Source organism: Suncus etruscus, chromosome 20 (genome assembly GCF_024139225.1).
Source record: "Suncus etruscus isolate mSunEtr1 chromosome 20, mSunEtr1.pri.cur, whole genome shotgun sequence".
In the NCBI taxonomy this organism is placed as follows: Eukaryota; Metazoa; Chordata; class Mammalia; order Eulipotyphla; family Soricidae; genus Suncus; species Suncus etruscus.
This window is the reverse complement of record NC_064867.1, coordinates 6583285-6603593: the sequence shown is the minus strand read 5'-3', so window position 1 is coordinate 6603593 and position 20309 is coordinate 6583285. Positions and strand designations below refer to the sequence as shown.

General features: G+C 44.8%; 1 protein-coding gene across 2 annotated transcripts in view; it reads left to right on the top strand.

Annotated features, from left to right (window-relative positions):
• Positions 1-4066: 4066 nt before the first annotated feature.
• PDCD6IP (programmed cell death 6 interacting protein) overlaps positions 4067-20309 on the top strand; it is a 55493-nt gene continuing 39250 nt past the window's right edge. For both annotated transcript variants that reach the window (XM_049766392.1, XM_049766391.1), the window contains exons 1-4: positions 4067-4290; positions 10891-10945; positions 14619-14688; positions 19278-19405. In XM_049766392.1, the coding sequence (XP_049622349.1) occupies positions 4082-4290; positions 10891-10945; positions 14619-14688; positions 19278-19405 (462 nt within the window). In that variant the 5' untranslated portion in view covers positions 4067-4081. The remainder of the gene's footprint in view (positions 4291-10890; positions 10946-14618; positions 14689-19277; positions 19406-20309) is intronic.

Here is a 20309-nt window from a genome sequence, read left to right as displayed (position 1 = left end):
ACTCTCTCTTTTTTTTTTTTTTTTTGGTTTTTGGCTTTTGGGCCACACCCGGCAGTGCTCAGGGGTTACTCCTGGCTGTCTGCTCAGAAATAGCTCCTGGCAGGCACGGGGGACCCTATGGGACACCGGAATTCGAACCAACCACCTTAGGTCCTGGATCAGCTGCTTGCAAGGCAAACACCGCTGTGCTATCTCTCCGGGCCCCCTTTTTACTCTCTTAACTACTCACAAATGTCATTAAAGCTATGACGTTATTATGTGCGAGTCTCTCTGTGTTGATAGTGGTTGTGATGCTATTTGTTGAATAGGTATTTTGGTTTATTGTATACATTGACCTCAAAATATTTTGGGAGAGGGTCTCTCAAGCACTGTTCATGGGGCAGAGTCACTTCCTGCGACATACTGCTAACCAGGTTGAGGGCTGGTGGTGTGGTGTAGGACATGTTATGTGTTTCTGATGTCTGAACTATCTCCTTGCCTTCAATATATGAGACTGACGTGCTGCCTGATGCACTAAGAGGGCCATCCCTTGCCTTCAATTTAATTATAGCTATTAATGACACATTTTGGGGCAATATTGAGGATCAAAGTTAGGAACGATACATGTAAGATATATTCGACCACCGAACACAATTCTGGCTCTTTCTGGATAATTTTATTATTTAAAAAATTATAAATTACTTTATGACTTTATTAAGAGAATTTACATTGTTGGTCATAATACATTTGTTTCCAGGAAAGTGGGAGGGAAATTATTAAAAATGAAAAATAAGAAAAGAAAAAAAAGTACAAGAAAATTTGTGAAAATGATTGTACCTTGCAATGAAGTAATTAAATCATTGTCAGAAATTTAGTAAGCTCTTGTTGCTAGTTGATCATTATTACTTCTTTTGTTTCTGAAAATTAGGTGGCTTCCGGTACTCATTGGCATCTATATTGAGGCGTTCCTATAAGGATGGCAGTATTAAAAAATTGGAGTTGTCGTATAGTTATGAGGTCCAGGAATTCCAAGCTCTACTGCTGATACTGCAGCTTTTGTTGCTGTTTTTTGCTGCCAGGCCTTCTAGAAGTTTGACAAGGTCGGGGGAAGGTGTGGCTTCACTCACCCCAAACAAGTCCTGGTCATGTCAGCCCAAATACTGGCCTATCTCGAGTTTTGGTCAGATTGATGTCTTTGCAGAGGATCTTTGAAAAGTGGTGAAGAAGGGCCATTGACCAAGTGGCGATTGCAGATGATGGGAGCAGCAGAAATGGCCTCGGCAGAGTCCAAACTTGGTATTCTTCTCTTATTGAGAGCTGAAATTGCCAGCTGCGAGCTGTGTGGCTGGTGAACCCATAATTTTCACAGCTTGGTTTGCATCTCTTTAGAGGATAGTGAGCCTATGAACCTGGCTAATTACAGATATGGCAACTGTGTTTTCTGGGTAACTTTATTCTTCAGCATTATGAAGTATCACTAATCACATGAAACTTTTTCTTTGGCTGTGGGGCGGGAGAGATAGCACAGCTGCGTTTGCCTTGCAAGCAGCCTATCCAGGACCTAAGGTGGTTGGTTTGAATCCCGGTGTCCCATATGGTCCCCCGTGCCTGCCAGGAGCTATTTCTGAGCAGACAGCCAGGAGGAACCCCTGAGCACCGCCGGGTGTGGCCCAAAAAGCAAAAACAAAAATTAAAAAACAAAAATATTTTTTGGCTGATTCAGTAGAACCACCTCTTTAGTCTACTGTCATCCTCTTCTCCAATTTTTATGGTTTTCACTTGTCTGGTATAGGAATTGCTGTTGGGTATATGTGCAATAATATTGTTATTTGTGAGCTTTTGCTGAATAATTGTAATGGTTGGGCAAGAGCTATTTATTTTATTTTTTGGGATGGGGGTGTTTGGGTCACACGTGGTAGTGCTTGGAGAGTCAATCATGTGGTGCTAGAGATCAAACTTGTGTTGGCTGCATGTAAGGAAAGTGTTTTAACTCTTTCTTGTATTACCTCTCTACATCGAAGAGACACTTACTTTGCTAATCATTCTGTTGGGTGGTTTGGCATTTATGGTCTAGGCCGACTTATATGATCTTTGATGATTTTGATCAGGTGTTGTGTAGGGTACTTATCTGAGACCCACCCATTTCTGGGAGGGGTCTTGGGAACCGGATAATAGGTGTGACTTTACCTGCAAAGCCCGGCCCATTCCTGGGAGGATTAGGGGGCTTTTTGCCTTTTGGCCCTGGTGGGCTCTCAAAGGGAAGATGGCTAACAGAAAATAAGATGCAGGGCTAGCAAAATATTGCTGTGCTTGAAAGGTTATGAATAGGCCACACACACGTGGTGGCTAGGGCTTGAATAAAGATGATGCTTGAATAAAGATGATGCTTCCTGACGCCTCACTGTGAGTGAGTGATTTCACCTGGGCCTGGGACTCGCCGACTGCATGGAGGTTGCTGAGCCACGTGGCCTGGAATGGCACAGAGAGAAATTCACCGCCATCCAGCACCATCGTTAATTATGTAATACAACAGTGTTGGACACCAGCTGGGTAGGACTAAGGCAATTACTGGACCATGTGCCTTTTACAGCCCAATGGATAAAAAGTATTTTCAAACTTAACTTCAAATTTAATTAGCAAGAAAATTACCTATTTTGCCTCCCTGCTTCAAACTCAAGTTAAAAAAAACACTTTTATTTTGGCCTGGAGTATATTGGTATCTGTGAGATTTTGGTGAATAAGTGTATTGGTTGGGCAAGAACTATTTATTTTATTATTTGGGATGGGGGTGTTTGGGTCACACCTGATATTGCTTGGAGAGTTAATTATGTGGTACTAGAGATCAAACTTGTTGGCTGCGTGTATGGAAAGGAGTATATCATAAAAGATACTGCATACCTCATCCCTTCAAGAGATACAGTACCTGACTGATTGTATCATGTCACTATTGCTTAGGGGTCCATTCTAGTCTCTGCCATTCCTCCAGAATATTATTTCGTTTGATCTACCAAGATTTTTAAGGATCAGATGTGTGCTTATGCTTCCAAGTTTAATCTCACTCCTCTACTAGTTTTTGACAACTCCCTGAGCATGAGACAGCCTAGATCAGCGTTTTTCAACTAGTGAGTCGTGGGAAAAAAATTCCAATTTTATCTGTCATATGCGGCTTCGGCTCACAAATAGACCAATCATTAGATTATTTCATAATAAAAGTGAATTTAACGATTTGTGTTGGGTTCCTATTCAAGAGAATTACTTTCTATAGAGTCAATATAGGCATAGAGTTTAATCTTTTTTAATTTTAATTTTTTTTTTTTTTTGGTTTTTGGGCCACACCCGTTTGACGCTCAGGGGTTACTCCTGGCTATGTGCTCAGAAATCGCCCCTGGCTTGGGGGAACCATATGGGACGCCGGGGGATCGAACGGCTGTCCGTTCCTTGGCTAGCGCTTGTAAGGTAGGCACCTTACCTCCAGCGCCACCGCCCGGCCCCAATTTTAATTTTTTTTAACATTTTAAAATTTTAATTTTTTTTTTAACATTTTGTAATGGGGGTGTGCCTTGTGATTGTTTTTTTTATGAAAAAAGTGTCTGTGCCCTTGCACAAAAACACCTTGAGATAGGCTTCCAGGGCCTGGCATCCTCTGTTGGAGTTTCTCCCTGGTCATTTTTTGAACACTTCCTCCAGTCTCAGGTAGTAATTTAAGTTCACCTTAGTGGAAAAGCCTTCTCTCAAGTGTTTTCACAAGCAGGCTTTGGCCTATCTGTCACACGCACCAGGACAAGAACCGCGCCAAAGGTGAGACCAGCCCGCAGGGCCAGAGCCAGGTGAACCGCTCGGAGCCCCGCCCAGGCCACGTAGCCACAGGGCCCGCCCCCGGGTCGCGTAGCAACAGGGCCCGCCCCCGGGTCGCGCAGCCACAGCGCCCGCCCCCGCGTCACGTGACGCCGCGCCCGCGCGTGCGCCGCGAGGTCAGCGCGCCTGCGCGGCAGCTCCCGGAAGTGACCAGCCAGGGCCGCGCCGGCGGAGGCCGCGTCCGCCCGTCCGCCCCGCCGCCCGCCCGCTCCGTCCCGTCCCGCGCCCCCCGCGCCCCGCCGGCGCCATGGCCACGTTCGTGTCGGTGCAGCTCAAGAAGACGTCGGAGGTGGACCTGGCCAAGCCGCTCGTCAAGTTCATCCAGCAGACCTACCCGAGCGGCGGCGACGAGCAGGCCCAGTACTGCCGCGCCGCCGAGGAGCTCAGCAAGCTGCGCCGCGCCGCGCTCGGGAGGCCGCTCGACAAGCACGACGCCGCGCTCGAGCCCATGCTCAGGTGCGGGGGGCGGGGGCGGGGACGGGGGCGCCGGACGGACGGACCGACGCGCGGAGGGACACGCCCCCGACCCGACCCGGCCGGCCACGCCCACCTTCCCTCCCCCATCATGTGCCCCGCCCATCCCCCCTTTCTCCCCACCCAATCCCCTCCCCCTCTCCTATCCCCCATCCCACACCCCTCCCCTACTCCTTCCCCTCCCTCAATTCCCTCCCCCGCCCTCCCCCTCCCCCCTCCCCTCCCCCTCTCCTATTCCCTCCCCGCCCTCCCCCTCTCCTAGCCCCCATCCCACACCCCTCCCCTACGTCCTCCCCATCTCCTATCCCCTCCCTCGATTCCCTCCCCCACCCTCCCTTCCCCTCTCCTATTCCCCCTCCCCCCAATCCCTTCCCCCATACCCTCCCCCTCTCCTATCCCCTCCCCTCCTCCCTCCCCATCTCCTGTTTTCCCCCCTCCCCTCCTTCCTTTTCCCCTCCCTCCCCCTCTCCTATCCCCCATCCCACACCCCTCCCCATCTCCTATCCCCTCCCTCGATTCCCTCCCCCGCCCTCCCTCCCCATCTCATCCCCCACCCCAAACCCCTCCTCCTCTCCTATCCCCTATCCCTCCCCCTACCCCTCCTCTCTCCCCATCTCTTATTCCCCTCCCCTCTGTTCCCTCCCCCATCCTCGACCCCTCTCCTCCTCCCTCCCTGTCTCCTAGCGCCTCTTCCTCTACCCCCACCCTCTCCCTCTTGCCCCTCCTTCTACCCCTCCCCATCTCCTCCCTTCTCCCCTTTCTCCATCCCCCACCCCTCACTCCCTCCCCTCCCCCTTTAACCTCTGTTCCCCTCACCTATCCCCCCCCCATTCCCTCCCCTTTCTATGCCCCTATCCACCTCCCCTATTCCCTTCCCCACCCCTTTCCCTACTCCCTCCTGGTCTCCTATCCCCCTCCCTCTCCCCTTAGCTCTGCCCCCCCCCCCCGTCCCCTCCCTCATCCCATCCCCCTCCCCATTCCCTCCCCATCTCCTATCCCCCTCCCTCCATTTCCTCTCCCCTTCTCCCCTCTCTCCTCCCCCCTATCCCCTCCCTTATCCTATCCCCCTCTTCCTACCCCATGCTCTCTACCCCTTCCCCTATCCCCTCTCCCTCTCCTACACCTTCTATCCCCTTCCCACCCCTTCCCCTTCCCCCTCGGGACACCACCCTGCCTCGAGGGGTCCCCCCCTCCTAGGTGTGGTCCCTGTTCTTCCTGTCCCCGCCTCCCACAGGCCACTGTGCTCCACCCACGCGCAGAGGGTTGAGGTCAGGCCCTGCTGGGCCTAGAGCCCCTGCCTGCTTCCTCCTTCCAGTTTACTAACCCCTATGCGAGGGATGGGGGCCGTCAGGGTGAGGGTGAGGGAGAGGAGTGGGAGGCCCGGAGGCCCCAAAGGAATGGGCCATCGGGTTGGGTCGGGTCACTTCTCCTGCCCTCGCAAGGCCCAGCCTGTGAGTCACTTTCCGAAGTTCACCACCAAGCCGGCCCTGCCTGGGCTACTTCTGGGGCGTCTCCTGCCAGCTTGCCCCGGAGGACAGGAGGAGTGGTGCCGTCTGCCCCGCCGCCTAGCTGTGGGAAGCCGCTGCGAACTTTCCCCTGCACTAGTAGACTTCAAAGCTACCACATGACTGGGAGCTTGCTTTGCACACTGGCCAGCCTAGGTTGCGTTCCCACCTCCACTCCAGCACCGCCAGGAGGAACTGCCAGTGAGCATTGCCGGGTGTGGCATCAAGCCCCCCAACTTAAAAACTGTATTAATAGGGATTGACAACCACACCCGTACCTTGTAAGCTGGGCCCATAGAACGTGTCTAACACGGACGCATGTTAGCATGCAAGTGGGAGATGAGTTTGTCCAAGGCCAGTATGTGAAATGTTCAGTTTTGCCTCTTTCCTGGTCATTGGAGACCACCCGCTGCCCTGTTGGGAGAAGTGGACAAGTGGAGCCTGGCGGTGATCTCTAATGATAGTGGGCCCTGTGTTGCTCGGTCTTTCTGGGTGAGGATACCCATCCTAATGCCAGAGTAAGACCGCTCACGGGCAGGTCTCTGATTCAGCTGGCCTCTTGCTGTCTCTGTTTACCATGGGGAGAAATAGGCGAATTGAATGGCCTGGTTTGAGTGACTGCTCAAGTGGCTTTCACTTTTCCATACCTCAGAGGGCAAAGCCATCCTTGAGTATGGATTGGGGAGAGGGTTGCTTCTTGGCAAAAAAGGCGACTGTAACTGTAGCGGCCTGGAGAAGACCCCTTGATATCAAGATCAGATTAGGTAAAAATGGTTCTATTATGAAGTTAAACCAGCTGTTGTTTAGAAGGAAACTCCTTTGACAAATGCCACCGAAGCAGGCAGATTTCTGGGAGTGGTTCTGATGGTGTTCTGCTGAGAACTTTTGAACTTCGTTTGCTTATTTTATTTCTTAAATTTCCCTAAGCGTAAATGCCAGAACTTCCTGGGCACTAAGGCTGTTGCAGAAACCAACCGTCTATCTTGAATCATTTCTGTGTATCGTTTCTTAAAACTTGCAACTCTTCTTTTCCCTTCCCTCTTTTCTCTTCTCTCTCCCTGCTTTTTTAGTGGGGTTAGTTAGGGCAGTGGTCGGAAACTTGTGGCTCTTTGGAAGCTTTGCAGTGGCTCTGACAACAGGATCTATCGCAGGGGGCTGGAAGCAGTATCAGTTAAATATTTTAATTGGCTGTTAATTGGCACAAATATATTTTACATTGTTAAGTGAAAAAGTTCTTTTTTTCTTCAGTTCAGACAGCTAACTGCATGATCCTGTATCTAGCTTTAAGATAAGAAACAATGTATGCAGTGCTACATTAGTTTTAAATGTCTCGGTGGTTTTGCGGCTCCCAGGTTATTTTTTTTCCTTTGGGAATGAGTCCAAGTGGCTCTTTCTGCCTTAAATTAAAGGTTGCAGACCCCTGGGTTAGGGTAACTTAAGTATACCACCACGTCTTACTTTTTTTCTTTTCTATTTGTTTGGTTGTTTCTGGGCCACACCCAGCGGCGCTCAGGAGTTCTCCTGGCTCTGCTCAGAAATCACTCCTGGCAGGTTTGGAGGACCATATGGGATGCGGGGTCTCAAACATGGGTCGGCCACATGCAAGGCAAATGCCCTACCACTGTGCTCCAGCCTCTGACTTTTTTTTCTTTCTTTTTTTTTTTGGTTTTTGGGCCACACCTGGTGACGCTCAGGGGTTACTCCTGGCTATGCGTTCAGAAGTCGCCCCTGGCTTGGGGGACCATATGGGACGCCGAGGGATCGAACCATGATTCGTCCTAGGCTAGGGCTCGCAAGGCAGACACCTTACCTTTAGCGTTACCACGCGGGCAAAATAATTCCAGTGGTGCTCCTTTTTTTTTTTTTTTTTGGTTTTTCGGTCACACCCTGGCCAGCGCTCAGGGGTTACTTCTGGCTCTATGCTCAGAAATCGCTCCTGGCAGGCCCGGGAGACCATATTGGATGCTGGGATTCGAACCACTGTCCTTCTGCATGAAAGGCAAATGCCTTACCTCCATGCTATCTCTCCGGCACTTTTTTTTCTTAATTTGTATATTGGGCCACACTCTGTGGTCCTGAGAGAAAAAGAAAGATTCAAATTTAGGGTTGTTTTAAGTCACTCAAATATTCTTGTTTGCCATGTCCTTGATATTAAATTTTTTTTCTTAATAAATAGAGGCCACACTTTTCTGAGGGTCTGGAGCCAAACAGCAGAGCTAGGCTTGGAGTTAATTGGTGGTGTTCAGGCTGGTGGAGCTTGTCAGTCACTCGGGACACACCCTGCAAAGTACAGGGCCTTGAGAACTGACTGGCAGTGTTCACAGTGCACAAGGATCTAATTCAGAGCCTTTCGTATGTACTCTGCCACTGGAGCTAGTTCCCAGCCCAGTCAGTCTTGGCACTCTTGGCGAGTACGTACTTGTGAGATAGTAGAACTAGCTACCAAACTAGTTGCTGTGTTCTTTCTAGTGTCTGTGAGAGAGAACATGATGTTGATTCATTCCATTGATGTTATAACCTCACTTGGCTAAGATGTTATCTGACAGGTTTCTTTATCATTGATTAGTATATTTACTAGTGGTTTTTTTTTTTTTTTTGGCAATTATTAGACATGTGTCGTATTCTATTTTGTGTGATCTATTTCCATGAAACTTTCATATTTTGTTATCAGTTGTGTATCTTACATGAATCAGATAACATGCTATGATGAAAACCTGGTTCTTTCCTACACCTGTGTATGTTGGCAATTTTTAGTAGGGTTGAGCTCTATTTACTTTAGAAAATAAAGTGTTCTTATTTTATTTTGGTTTAAATTATTCTTGACTTGCTTAGTAGAAGCTCTTTTTTTTTTTATTTTTTTTTTTATTTTTTTGGCCACACCCGGGTCTTTCTGGTTACTCTTGGTTCAGAAATTACTTCTGGCAGGCTTGGGGTGACCATATAAGATGCTGGGGATTGAACCTGAGTTGGCTGCATGATAGGCAAATGTCCTATCTGCTGTGCTATTTATGCTTGGGCCCCATTAGATGCGCTCTCTCTCTCTCTCTCTCTCTCTCTCTCTCTCTCTCTCTCTCTCTCTCTCCCTCTCTCTCTCTCTCTCTCTCTCTCTCTCTCTCTCTCCCTCTCTTTCTCTCATTCTCTCTCTCTGTATCTATCTATCTCTATATATATATGTATATATTATTACTATTTTTTTTTTTTTTTTTGGTTTTTGGGTCACACCCAGCAGTGCTCAGGCGTTACTCCTGGCTCTATGCTCAGAAATCGCCCCTGGCAGGCTCGGTGGATCATATGGGATGCCGGAATTCGAACCACTGTCCTTCTGGATGTAAGGCAAATGCCCTACCTCCAGGCTATCTCTCCGGCCCCCTTTAGATGCTCTTTTTTTTTTTTTTTTTTTGGTTTTTGGGCCATACCCGGTAATGCTCAGGGGTTACTCCTGGCTATGTGCTCAGAAGTTGCTCCTGGCTTGGGGGACCATATGGGACACTAGGGGATCGAACCGCGGTCCGTCCAAGGCTAGCGCAGGCAAGGCAGGCACCTTACCTTTAGCGCCACCGCCCGGCCCCCCCTTTAGATGCTCTTTAAAATGAATGCCTATGTTCTTTTTGATGTCTTCATTTTTCTAGTTGTTTTTTTTTTTGTTTTGGTTTTTGTTTTGGTTTTTGGTGTTTGTTGGTGGTATATGTTGCTTAGGGATTACTCCTGGCTCTGTGCTCAGGGATTGCTCTTGGCATGTGATGTCACCATGACCATATGTGGTGTTTGGAAATTGAACCCTGGTTAGCTGCTTGCAAGGTAAGGACCTTACCTGCTCGACTATTCTGGCCCCTCAAGTGCTTTCCTAACTTTTCTGGCATAATAGAATGTTTCGGGCTTGAATCTTGAATTGCTTCAGTTCAGCTGTGGAGTCAGCTATTTCGTTCTCTAAGGGGCTCTGGCTCTTTTTGATGCAGAACTAATGTTTCTTTGTGCATTAGGTGTGCTTCTTGTTGTGGTGTTAGGCTTCTGGGCTCTCAACATTCACATGTAGGAAATGTTAGCACACATACCTACACATACCCATCCCTTGCTAGTCTACACTTCATCCTGGTGAGAAGGTACTTATACTAATTTGGCAGCTGTATAGGAGAAAAGAAAACAAGGAGCTTGATTTAGAAACATTTGAATTAATTGCTTAAACGAAAGAAAAGGTGGTAGCTCTGCAAAATTAGTTGTGTTGGAGATAGTCAAAGACACTCAAACATTGTGTTTGACAATGTCTTGTCAACATGTTTTTATTCATTTTGGATTTGGGGCCACACCTGGTGCCAATGCTTTCTTGACTTTGTGCTTAGGAATTACTCCTGGTGGGCTCGGGGATCATATGTAGTTGATCCTCTGATGAAACCTGGGTTGACTGAGTGAGGCAAGCACCCTATCGTTCTCCTCTTACTCTGGCCTTATCAGACCAGTATTTTTGCCTTTTCAGGAGAGCCTCAGGTGGTTTGCGTTGTCCCACTGGAAATTCTTAGCCAACAGGACAGTTGCTTCAGCTCCAACTGAAGTAGCTTCAGTCCAAGCATGTGATTTACATCATAGGCCACCTTGGTGGTAATGGGGGCCACCAGTGCCCAACAGACCCAAGAAGGCTGGGGAGTCCAAAGGGCTGTTGACCATGCTCTGCATGTTGGAGTCTTGGGTTCAGTTCATGGTACCCATAGGTTTTTAGAAACATCGCTAAAAATAACTACACATCCTTCCGGTCCCCTCAGCATCACCAGGTTTGTTCCAAAGCCATCCAGCCCCCCTCCCCAAGGGCTTTTCTTTGGTGGAGGAGACATTAGTTTACATCTATCAGAATAGTTGATAAATGTATTTCTTTGGTGGTAGGAGTCTTTTGCTTAGCATTTTTTGGTATGCATTTTTCATAACTTACATTTATAGATTGTTCATTTATTTTAAAATGATTGGACTTGGTTTGTGGGCCCCTCAAAGCAAGCATGAGTAATTCTAGTATACTTTTTACCCAGTTGTGTTTATGTAGATGTGTGTAATATTTAGGTTCGGTAATTTAAACTTTTTTTCTGTTTTTTAGATACTATGATCAGATCTGTTCCATTGAACCCAAATTCCCATTTTCTGAAAATCAAGTAAGTCATTACTTTTAATTTGTTTAAAATGTGTATATAGTAAATCACCCATTTCTTTCCACCATGGTATTATTTTTTTACAGTTGCTTTATTAGATGTGAGCATGCGTAAGTATATCACATATTTTTATACATTCAGATATACATGAATTTATACAAGTTGTGAGAATGTTAGAGCATGAACACGAGATTATCTGGGATCAAGTGTAGGCATTGACACCTCTAAGTAAGTCATCTGCTTTACAAATTGAACCACATCCTTAGCCACTGTCACTGCTTCCTCCTCTTTTCTTTTCTCCTTACCCATGGTTTTATTAAATAAAATGGTGATACTTTTGGGGCCGAGCGGTGGTGCAAGTGGTAGGGCATTTGCCTTGCACATGCTAACCTAGGATGGACTGCAATTTAATTCCCCCGAGTCCCATATGGTCCCCCAAGCCAGGAGTGATTTCTGAGCGCATAGCCAGGAATAACCCCTGAGCGTCACCAGGTGTGGCTGAAACACCCCCCCCCCCCCAAAAAAAATGGTATTCGTTTATTTTGGGTGGTTTTGAGGTTTTGGTCATACCAGTTGTGTAAAGGTGTGGCTATTCCTGGAGGTGTTCAGAGGACCATATGTGGCACCAGGTGTGTCCACACGCAAGGCGAGCATCTTTTATTTTTGGCCACACCCAGCACTGCTTAGGGCTTAATCCTGACAGACTTGGGGGACCATATTGCTGTAGAGGATCAAATTTGTCAGTCAAGGGAAGGCCAGCTCCCTACCTGTTCGTTGTACTATGGTTCCTGTCCTCTAGGCAAGGATCCTAATTCCTGCACTGACACTCTGTCCTATTTTAGGTTTTTATGGAATTTGATAAATTAAAGACTTTTATATGAATTTTAAATAAATATAAATTTTAAAGTAGATTGTAAAATATAAATTTTATATAAATTGTTTTGAGAAGTCTCGGGAATCATATTGTAATTTCTATTACTTTCATGTAGTTCAGTGGTCCTCAGAACTTTAAACAGGGGGCCAGTTCACTGTTTCTTAGACAGTGGAGGGCTGCATTGTAGTAAAAACAAAAACTATGAACAAATTCCTATGCATATATCTTATTTTGAAGTGAAGAAACAAAACGGGAACAAATACAATATGTGGCCTGCTGGCTGTAGTTAGAGGACCGCCGATATATTTTATATAGAGGATGGGATGCATTATTTATTTTAAAATGCATGTTTTTATTAATAGGGTTATTGACTTAATGTAACGTATGATTTCCTTGCACTTAGTTCTTATAGAACTAGGAAAATCATACCATTCAGAAAATTTTAGGTTTTTTAAGAATTTTTGGCTCAAATTATGTTTATATAAAATTGCAAATAGTAGATACTGAAAATGTTGATTTTATTTTTTTATAAAAAGTTTTTTGATTTTGGGCCTCTGGTGGTTCTCAGAGATTTACTCCTGGCACTGCACTCAGGCGTTAGTCAGGGATGCCAGGGATCAAACCTGGGTTGGTGACGTGCAAGGCAAATGCCCTACCTGCTTTACTAATGCTTTGACCCCAGCTGATGAGTTTTTATACTTTTCTTGGGAGACTTGCTTAAAGATTATAATGAGTGTCATGTTTCTAAATTTTAAAATGTTGAAATATGATGAACACTTTAAACATTCTCCCCCCTTAAATTTTATTCTACCGCTGTGATTTACCGAGTTCTTTATAATAATAAATACATATTCAAACACCAAACCCACCACGAGTTGACGTTCTCCTTTTCTTCACCATTGTCCCCAGTCTCCCATCTCCCACTATTGCCTACCTCCATGCAGGGAAACATTTACATTAGATGGCTTGTTACAATACAAAGATAAATGGAATTGTCAAAACTTAGATTGACACATGTCAATTTAAATGATTGTTATATCTCACCACGGTGTTACGAAAGTCAGAGTTTAAGGATTTATTGGGCTGTGGTGCTTGTTGAGCCTTCTATGCTACTGTTTAGGTTCACTGAGGTTGTAGCTCACTATGTAACTGTTCCATCAGATTTCTTGTGATACTTCTGGGCTGACACTACTGTAAGATGTTGAGGTGTCCTGGATTTATAGATCTAAAACAAATCTAATGGCTTGGAAGTTTGATAAGATTCAGTTGCAGAGCTGGGCTATTTCTGACAGAGAATATAGGTGGCGGCCTTTAGTTACTGTAGCTCATGCAGAAAGGGGAATTTGTCCATCCCGCCCAACATCCCTCCCCTAGGAAGTATCCTTTGGAGTTCCTAGGGGATTGTACTGTTTTTCTCCTTTAACCTTTCTTGTGTTGATGGTATTTTTATAGGTAAAATTACATTTGTTTTGAAATACTTTAGGAAAAAATTTGTATGTAGGGTCTAGAAACATGATACAGGGGTTAAAGGACTTTATTTTCATGTGACTGAAACAGGTTTTATTTTATTTTTATTGCATTTGGTCTTCTGAGCCCCAGGAAGTGACCACTGAGCACAGAACCAGGAGTAGCCCCTGAATACTGCTAGTGTGACCAAAGCCTCTTCCCCCAATTTGGCAAAAAGCAGGAGGCAGAGAAGGAGGAGAGTGGATAAACCAATGACAATTTATAAAATTAATTGGTACTGTGAGGTATATGGAGGTTATTTATTTATTTTTCTTTTTTTTTTGGGGGGGGGAGTTATACCTGGTGATGCTCTGGGGTTACTCCTGGTTCTGAGCTCAGAAATTACTCCTGGCATATGGGATGCCAGGGATTGTACCAAGGTCAGTCATTTGCAAGGCAAATGCCCTACCCATTGTGCCATCCAGCCCCTCATATTTTTGTTAATTTTTTTGTCTTTGAGAATTTTTATAATTCAGCATTAAAATTTTTTTAAAAAGTTGGATTTAAATGCATAATTTAAGACTAAGTTCTTGTTCATCTTCAGATGTACATATTTTAGAAGTAGAGTTAAGGTGTATTTTTTAAAGTTATATTTAAACTTGTTTATATAACATAACATAAACAGAATCGTGAACATTTCTCACATATAGCTTGAATTTTCACAAAGTAGATACATAATCATCAACCAAATAAAGAAATAAATCAATATCTAGACCCATTGTCCAGGGGGAAATTTTCTACTTCTGTCATCATAGAATAATTGTAATTTTTTTTTCTTGGTTTTTGGGCCACACCCGTTTGACGCTCAGGGGTTACTCCTGGCTATGCGCTCAGAAATTGCCCCTGGCTTGTGGGGACCATATGGGACACCGGGGGATTGAACCGCGGTCCGGTCGGTCCTATGCTAGCGCTTGCAAGGCAGACACCTTACCTCTAGCGCCACCTTCCTGGCCCCGAATAATTGTAATTTTTATCTTCATGGATACCGCTAGTATTTTTGCTCTTGCTTCTCTTGGCTGACTTTATAGTCATTAAGTGCTTGTTTATAAAGGTGAGAAATGCAGTATGTTTTTGAGGAAACTATATTGATACAATTACAAAGTCACTGTGGTCTTTGCATTAATTCTGTGCCAGTATTTTATTGAAAAATACTATGGTCCAGGAATAGAGAAAAATGATGTTTTAGTAGGTTGAAATGTTCATCCTTTTCTCACTATATATGTTTCTTGGAAAAGATACTCAGGATGTAATGAGGTCTGTGAAGTTAAGTTTTTAATTTTCTCTCTTTCTATCTAGATATGCCTGACATTTACCTGGAAAGACGCTTTTGACAAAGGATCACTTTTTGGAGGATCTGTAAAATTGGGTACGTAATTAGTCTGTATAATCATGGCATTGTTTCAGGTTTTGAAAATTGCTCTTCTATGTTTTGAATATGATAAAGGTCTTTTCTGGCCAGGGCAATGACTTAAAAAGAGTCACATTATTAGACAGAGTTGATATCTGGCAAATGGACATTCCCCCAAGTATTACAGGAGTGATCAGAATTCAGCAACTACAATAATAACATAGCTTTTACATTTTATTATTTAAACATTTTTTAATTTACTTCCTGTGTTTTGGGCCACACCTGGCTGGCCTAGTGCTTACTTGGCTCTGCTCAGGGATTATGCTCTTCTTGGTTTCAGGGCATTCATATGGGGTGCTAGAGATTGAATCTGAGTTAGCCTTCTATAAGAATTATGCCCTCGGGCCCAGAGAGATAGCATAGCGGTGTTTGCCTTGCTAGCAGCCGATCAGGACCAAAGGTGGTTGGTTCGAATCCCGGTGTCCCATAGGGTCTCCCGTGCCTGCCAGGAGTTATTTCTGAGCAGACAGCCAGGAGTAACCCCTGAGCACCCCTGGGTGTGGCCCAAAAAAAACCACAAAAAAAAAAAAAAGAATTATGCCCTCCCACTGTATTATTGTTTTACCTCCTATGTTTTATATGCTTTGGGAGGGTTTTGGGACACACGGGCAGTGCTCAGGGGTGACTCCTGATTCTGCGCTCAGAAATTGCTCCTGGCAGGCTTGGCGGACCATATGGGATGTCGGGAATTGAACCCAGGTCAGCTGTGTGCAAGGCAAATGCCCTACTGCTGTGCTATTGTTTTGGCTCCCTATGTTTTATTTTTTTAAGCTTCAATTTTTAATCAGTTTTCATATATTTGTAGAGTGCCTCTGCCTGCCAGTCACTATCCTAGTTACCAAATTAGAATAACTTTGTATCTCTGTTGCCAAGACTGTTAACTATTTAAAAATACTGTAGATTATATTGTATACAATGTATACAATTTAAAATATTGCAGATTATAGGTTCATTAACTAACAGACCTGGGTTTGATCCCTGGCATTCCATATGGTCTTCCGAGCCTGCCAGGAGCGATTTCTGAGCACAGAGCCAGGAGTAACCCCTGACCGTTGCTAGGTGTGGTCCAACCCCCCAATCCCCCAAAAAAAAGAGAAAGAAAAAAATTTCTTTGTAGCATTTGGAAATAGAGATTTAATTTCAGAAAAGTTCTCATTAAATTATAATAAATTGATCTCCTCTGCTAGACTCTAGATTGGGAAAAGTATGAAAGCCAATGTGAGGGAATGAGCTTCAGGAAAGATTTCAGCCACTTGAGAAACTAGGAAAATAAAGAGAGTGAATTGAATGGGAGAATTTCGGAGATCTTATAGACCTCTAATTCTAGAGGTAATTTGCAGGTGCCTGCAAGCCCCCCAGGGGGGCCCGGCCAGCGGGGATCAGTCGAGAGGCTTACGGACAGCCGCACCTTTATTTTGTGTAGCTCAGATCAAAACCGCACCTGTAAAAATCTAAGAGGTTAGTAAAAAATGGCCCAAGACCAAACTTTGTTCAAAGGCGTTTTAATATGAGTTTGCACTCTCTTATATAGACAAGGTAAAGGGGGGCAGGCAAAAGGCAATGTCACTCATTCGTTTGGCCCGCAAACTGCTTCATTATTCCAAATAAGGTATAAGCCCAGTATAGGTTAGGGGAAACAAAGAAAGTAAATCATTTTCCAGAAGGGAGGAGGGCAGTGAGACAATCTTGCAAGTCCTGCTAGATCAGCAGCTTTCAAGGAATTGCTCTATGACCCTGGGTAGGGTCTGCAGACCACTTTCCGGAACTCTCAGCAGGTTTTATGGTGGGGCAAGCTTTGTTGCATAGGGCAATGGGGTCTAGCTATTAACTCAGGAATGTGAGCTATTTGGCTCCATGGTATCAGGCTGTGTCTTCCTCCCCTGGGCTGAGAAGTTACTTTATTACTTTTATGGTTGCCTTTTTCCTGTTGGCTAGGGGCTTATAGCAGACAGCACTTAGCACTGAAAAAATGGCAGGGAGTTTTGCAAAAGTAACCACTGAGTCAGGTCACGGTAGCCAACAGTAATTCTAACAGGTGTGTTTAAAAAAAAAATGATCTAAGGGGCTGGAGAGATAGCATAGTGTAAGGCCTTGCACATGGCCAACTTGGAATGGACCTGGGTTCGATTCCCAGCATCCCATATGGTCCCCTGAGCCTGCCAAGAGTGATTTCTGAGTGCAGAGCCAGGAGTAACCCCTGAGTACTGCTGGGTGTGATCCCAAAACAAAAAACAAAAAAATTACTTCATTTTTGAGATGCAAGATAGTTTTTATTGAAACCCACTTAGAAAGATGTGAGGGGAGGGACAAGGAGACGTGTGTGTTCAAGAGAGAACACAGGCTTCTGTAGAATGGAAATGGGCAAGCAAAGAATTATTGAAGCAAGCAAGCAAGGTATGCTCAAGGGAGAACATGGGCTTAAAGAGCAAGGCTAGGTGTGTTTATACAGAACGCCAAGTATGACACTGGAATTAGTATTTCTACTATGTCTTTAAGGGTCCAAATGAGAGCACAGCTAAGTGTATGCTTTAGGAGTAGGAGTCTGGGTTTGGTCCTCAGAACCACTGGGTGCGGACCTTTCCCCTCCCCAGGTAATAAGTAACATCAAGGTGATTTGCTGTTTTTCCTGCTTGGAATAGCCTGGGTCAGCGTCATTGTGGTTGAGGTCAAGACATAAGTCACTGGGTTTGCTGTCAATGAGAAACGTTTTTCGAGGACATGGCTAGAAGCCAAGGTGCATGTTTGCTGACTGACAGATGTATCAAAAGTGAGGAAATGAAAAAAAAATGTGGATTGTCTATTTTAGAATATTTACAGTAAAGGTTTGGAGACAAAGGGAGCATTATGCTGAGAGAGGCAGGTCATAAAAGGATTTATAATGCTCCTGTGACAAATTGGTGAGTGAGAAGGTGAATTTGTTACTACTTCAGTGAGATAAGTTAACTCAATACCGTTTGGAAGAAGTACAAGAAAAGGGCCGGGCGGTGGCGCTGGAGGTAAGGTGCCTGCCTTGCCTGCGCTAGCCTAGGACGGACCGCGGTTCGATCCCCCGGTGTCCCATATGGTCCCCCAAGAAGCCAGGAGCAACTTCTGAGCGCATAGCCAGGAGTAACCCCTGAGCGTCACAGGGTGTGGCCCAAAAACCAAAAAAAAAAAAAAAAAAAAAAAAGAAGTACAAGAAAAATAATTAAGAATAGATAGTTCGAGCCCGGAGAGATAGCACAGCGGCGTTTGCCTTGCAAGCAGCCGATCCAGGACCAAAGGTGGTTGGTTCGAATCCCGGTGTCCCATATGGTCCCCCGTGCCTGCCAGGAGCTATTTCTGAGCAGACAGCCAGGAGGAACCCCTGAGCACCGCCGGGTGTGGCCCAAAAACAAAAACAAAAACAAACAAACAAAAAAAGAATAGATAGTTCATTAGGCAAATATCAGTACTTAAATGTCATTTTATAATGCCATGATATAGCATAGCCTATACATTTATTAGAATATTGTGTGATTTTATAATGCCAGAAACAAATTACATTTGTTTTTCCCATCTAAAATACGCTGCAACATTGAATATAAGGTCTGTTAGCGAACAGAGCTTCAGCTCAAGGGAATCCAGTGTTTGCTTCTTTGGGTACACATTTCATAAGCACTCAGTGTGACTGATGCTTTTTGGAGTTGTACGTGTGTGTGTGTGTGTGTGTGTGTGTGTGTGTCTTGGGGTGTGTGCAATAGTGTTGCTTCAACTTGGTACTGCCAACGAACACAAGGTCCCCCTTCAGTGCTGGATCAGAGGGGTCGCATGTCATGCCAGCAGAGATTGAATACCTTGGTCCTGGTGGTGGTCGTGGTTTGCTCCTGGCTTGCACTCGGTCACCTCTTCTGAGGTTGGGGGACTATATAAGGTTCTGGGGATAAATTTGGGTCTGTCCCAGTGCCCTACACACTTCTGGCTTCCCTGGGATGGCTTAGGTTTGTAGTATTGAAGAAGTGTTTCAAATTTGGTTAGAAGATAAAAACTTTGAAAAAACATTTTTAACTGAATCACTGTTAATTACAAAGTTACAGAATACTTATTGAGATTCAGACATACAACATTCCAATATCAGTCCCTTTATGTTTATGTGCATTTATGTCTATTTTCGTCTGCCCTGCATGGCAGGTACACATCTTTCTTTTTCTCCCTCCCTCCACTAGTCCTGGAGGTTTACTGTATTATTGATGGCTATCATGCATATCATTTGACTTCCTTTCAGCACACAGTCCTCCAGAACGACCAGTTCCCTTTATATTTGTTGTGGTTCCTTCCCTAGTAATTTTTGAGATGGAAAATTAAAAAATTGTGTTTGAATTCAAGTCACATGGGAATGACTTCATTGAGTCTAATAGAGTAAGTGTAAAGGGAAGAAAATGATTGTATGTTTTTTAATAGTTTAAGCTATAGGGATTGTGTTTTGGAAAAATGTTTGGCATCTAATTAGATTTGAACATACTTAATGTGAAAAAAAGGTTTGGGAGCTTGTTTCTGTTGTCTTCATTTTTTTCTTCATTTTTTTACAGCTCTTGCAAGCTTAGGATATGAAAAGAGCTGTGTGTTATTCAATTGTGCAGCCTTAGCTAGCCAAATTGCAGCAGAACAGAACCTGGATAATGATGAAGGACTGAAAATCGCGGCTAAACATTATCAGGTATGCAGAACAGAAGTTTCTATGTAATAACATTCAGTTGATTAAATTGAAAATGATTTGCTTTTAAGTTTCTAGCTCTTTCTACATGCAGATGGTATTTTTGAAAAGTAATAATGTCTTCTTACTGGATTGACTAATTCTTTGAAACCTTCAGGCAAGGTACCTATAGAATAGCTTTTCCTCCTTAATCATTGAATGCCCACCTCCTAGCAAAGTGCCTGTCATAATTAAGTCTCGATACATATTTTTGGGGGGTTTTTGGCCACACCCAACAGAGCTCAGGAGTTACTCCTGGCTCTGTGCTCAGAAATTGCTCCATGGGGCCAGGCGGTGGCGCTAGAGGTGTAAGGTACCTGCCTTGCCTGCCTGCGCTAGCCTTGGATGGACCGCGGTTCGATCCCTCGGCGTCCCATATGGTCCCCCAAGCCAGGAGCAACTTCTGAGTGCATAGCCAGGAGTAACCCCTGAGCGTTACCTGGTGTGGCCCAAAAACCAAAAACCAAAAAAAAAAAAAAAAAAAAAAAAAAAGAAATTGCTCCTGGCAGGCTCAGGGGAAAAGAGATGCTAGGAATCAAATCCAGGTCTCTCCTGGGTTGACTGCATGCAAGGCAAATGCCCTACCGCTGAGCTATCTCTCCTGCCCCAATGGTTTATTGAAACCATTTTGATCTACAAAGTCTTTCATAGTTGAATTTCAGATATATACATTGAGTTCAGGGCCATTTCCACCACCAGTGTCGACCTCCCTCCACCAATGAACCTAGAGTACATTGCATCCTGTCCCACCATCCTCTGGCCTGCTAGTATAACAGATCTGTACATTTAAGTTGGATTGTTAACGTTTAGGTTGCTCAATACATTTTTTTTTTGGGGGGCCACACCCAGCAGTAGTCAGGGGCTACTC